The 3,295-nt window shown below is 39.9% G+C and overlaps 1 protein-coding gene across 1 annotated transcript; it reads right to left on the bottom strand.

The window, feature by feature from the left end:
* Nucleotides 1–328: 328 nt before the first annotated feature.
* LOC149152487 (uncharacterized) lies at nucleotides 329–2,674 on the bottom strand. The gene is made up of 3 exons (XM_089440326.1): nucleotides 1,716–2,674; nucleotides 1,003–1,353; nucleotides 329–913 (listed from the first exon to the last, which is right to left on the bottom strand). Exons 1-3 carry the CDS (start codon nucleotides 2,331–2,333, stop codon nucleotides 818–820), a joined length of 1,065 nt encoding a protein of 354 aa, XP_089296452.1. The 5' UTR covers nucleotides 2,334–2,674; the 3' UTR covers nucleotides 329–817.
* Between the last annotated feature and the right edge of the window lie 621 nt (nucleotides 2,675–3,295).

Here is a 3,295-nt window from a genome sequence, read left to right as displayed (position 1 = left end):
GAGCTGTTCAAAATCTCCTATCACCTATGAACTACTTAGAAAAATTGATTTGAAAATAGAAATGGAGCTCGTGAGAATCCCCTATGAACTACTCAATGGTGGTATTGAGAGATTTGAATTCACACTTGTGTGCGTGGACTCAACCAAAAGTGGGCTAGCCCAACAAAATTAAAGAAAAGTGGGGACAGTCGAACCAAATTAAACATTGAATCAAAAGCATATTAGCATTACATCGGTCACCCTTAAACAATTTAGTAAAATAAAATGTGTAATGTTGTGGTTAATCTAACATAATAGGGTGGAGACACCTTAATAAATAGTAAAAAAATAGAATAGAACATGTACACCTTTATTATAGAGCAAAGTTAAATAACTGCAAACACCCAAGCTACTGAACATGAAAGATTCCTCTCCTAAAACCTACACAAAGCCGACGCCTAAAACATAAAAGATCCCTCTCCTCATATACATATGAAACCTCGTTGAGGTAAATGGCTACTAATCACTTGGAGATGCAAAATTTTATCAACCAAACCAGGCGAAATTGATAGAGTATAAGACAAGATTTAATAATAATATATGTCATTATCAGTAGTTAATTGAACAGATCCACCAGAAGCTAAGCAATCTGGCATACAAGGAAATGGTAAAGGAAGCCAGCCGACTCTTAAGCATGGATGGAGAAGAAGAAGCAAAGGCAATATTAAAATAGCATAGCAGAATATATAAAAATTGCAGCAATGCCGAGATATGCAGATAATATTTTGATATCTAAATGTGCCTATACTGTTTTAATAGTGCTTTACCGTGGCCACGTTCATGGTCCTGAAGTGATTTGAAGCTCGGACTTGATAAGCCTGTACAGGGTGTCTGTCAAAGCTTCTCTGCCAGCAGCATCCAGACTCTGGAGAGCCTGTTAATCAATCACCAAGAACAGAATTCATGATTTCTACCTGAATTCATGCGCCAATGTAATCACAATGAATTCGTTGTTATACGCACCTTGAGGTGGAGAGAGTGGAAGACCACTGCGTCGTTTGTGGAAACAAAGGCATCCATCACCTCCATTTTCTGGCCCTCCACGAGCAGTATGATTGAAGGCAAAAGGTTGTGCTTCTGCGCACACTTTATGGTAATGAACAGATCTTTGCTTGCATGGCTCTTCAGCGATATCTCTGGCAAGATCGCAAAGTCAGAAGAGCCAGTCGTGGATAAGATGGTATCGGTTTGATGGGTTTGAGAACTCCCGCCAGTGTCTGCACCGCCTGCGAGTTTCTTGCTGCGAGTGAGGAGACGCTGCTGGAGATAGTGTATGTACTTTATGGTCTCTGCTACAATGCTGATCTTGTCACTCTGCAAATTACCATAACACCATTGCCTACTGTTAGGACGCTGATCTTAAAGAGCAAAGAGTAATTAACACAGCCTACTTTCTTTAATGATCACATCGTATAGTTTAAGGGGTATTTCAATTGGTAATTGAAGTAATGTGATTCTTAAGAATTTGAGAAATTTAATATTCAAATCCCTGACTTAATTTGCAGAGAAATTGAGAAATTTAATATTCAAATCCCCGAACTAATTTACAGAGAAAAAAGCAAATGAAAGACCCAAAAATTTACCAATAATTACATCCGAGAAATTTACTAGTTCTAATTAAGTTTCAGGCAGGCTGCTGGTTCCTCTGGATGCCAAAAACATAAAACAAACAGTACCTTAACGCTTTGAGCGGGTAGCAAAGAACACATTTTGGTGAGCAATTGATTCATCCCGCTGCGCCGCTGCCTTTCTGAAAGAATATGAATCTCCCGTTCCGATACGGTCGCACTCGTTTCATGGCCGCTGTATCGTTTTCTCTTGAGGGGTTTATACTTCAAGTCTTCTGCATCTTCAACAGGCCTGCGTTCATTGGAAGGAAATGGCGGCATTGGCTGGGCTGCTATAACCCCAATTTTCCGGTGCATGCAATGAACTCTCTCGTTGTTATTGCCATTGACAGAGTCTTGTAAATAGGCATCGGGGAGGGAATTAATATTGAATCCGCAGCCACAGCCTGGAATAAGGCCTGGATAGGGATACAGGTCTGGGTTAGTGCATTTGGTGACTACGGCACTCAGGTCATCCATCTGGGCTACATCAGGAGGTGCGAATTTTATTAGGGTTTCCACTTCAGATCCGCCATGGCCGGACTGATTCAAGAACTGCAGAGAAGAGGAAGGATGACTCATTGCCATGGACTGCTGGATCGACATTCCATATTCAGCAATTTGTCTGCTCGTTGCTATTCCTAATGGTGGGATCTCTGAAGTGGTAACACGAAGCGGAAAATGCATTTTGGTGAGAGGGAAAATCTATGGAGTTGCAGAGCCCTAAATTGCTTGGAGGGCCGGCTTAACGATGGATATGTGTGTTCATCAATTACGATGGCAGCCTTATGCCATTTAAGAAAACGATGTAACGAGAAAAATCACTGATATCTGACTTGTCAGGCTTTTCTTTTCTCTGCCCGGCGTCAGCTGACTTAAGAATGGAGGACTTTCCCTCTTTGCGGTGCCTGCAAATGGAATTTAGGAACAGCAATTTGCTCTATACTGAACCGTTCGTTGACACGTCCATCTACCAATTCCCGTAGTGAAATAAAGTGTATGCCGCACACACCAATTTAGTTAAGCGTATACTGAAACCGAGACGTGGAATTTGCAGGCATTTGAAGTTTCTATCGCTAGCCAGTGGATACGGCTGAACAGCACTATTACAGGTCCCTTTCACTTCCACCAGTAACCAGTGGATAAGGCCAGAGATGGGTGGAAATTCTAAAAGTCCCTTTAGGTAGCTGGGTGAATCTTATAAAGTTCCCTTCCCTTTACCTAGCGCAGTATCCCATTAGATACTGCACCACATTTTTCGGATCTAATTTGTTGCTGGAATTTCAAAACAGACTCACTCCTGAAATTTAACTGTTTTCACACTTCCATTACTCATTTCTTTTACACTTTTTTTGGGGAACTTTTTAAAATTTATTTGGTGATATCAAATAAATAACATTCATTGGTTGTCAAAAATTTCTTTTTTGTTATTTATAATTAAAGACTTCTCTTAATTTATTAGACATTAAAAAAACTGAAATAAAAAATAAAATTGTGAAACCACTCTGTCATCATCTAAATCAAAATATAAAAATTAAAACTGAAATGCAATTGAGTACGATTTCAGATCGCAGAGATTTCATAATTATTGACTTTAATCACGAAAAAAGTGCTGTACTAGTGCTCTGATCCCAAGGAGTGAGCGTATT

This window comes from Pinus tabuliformis, chromosome 9, assembly GCF_031772625.1.
Source record: "Pinus tabuliformis cultivar Carrire ecotype Pingquan chromosome 9, CPIR1, whole genome shotgun sequence".
Classification (NCBI taxonomy): domain Eukaryota; kingdom Viridiplantae; phylum Streptophyta; class Pinopsida; order Pinales; family Pinaceae; genus Pinus; species Pinus tabuliformis.
Note: the sequence above shows the minus strand (reverse complement) of the source record. Positions and strands in the feature narration are given on the sequence as shown.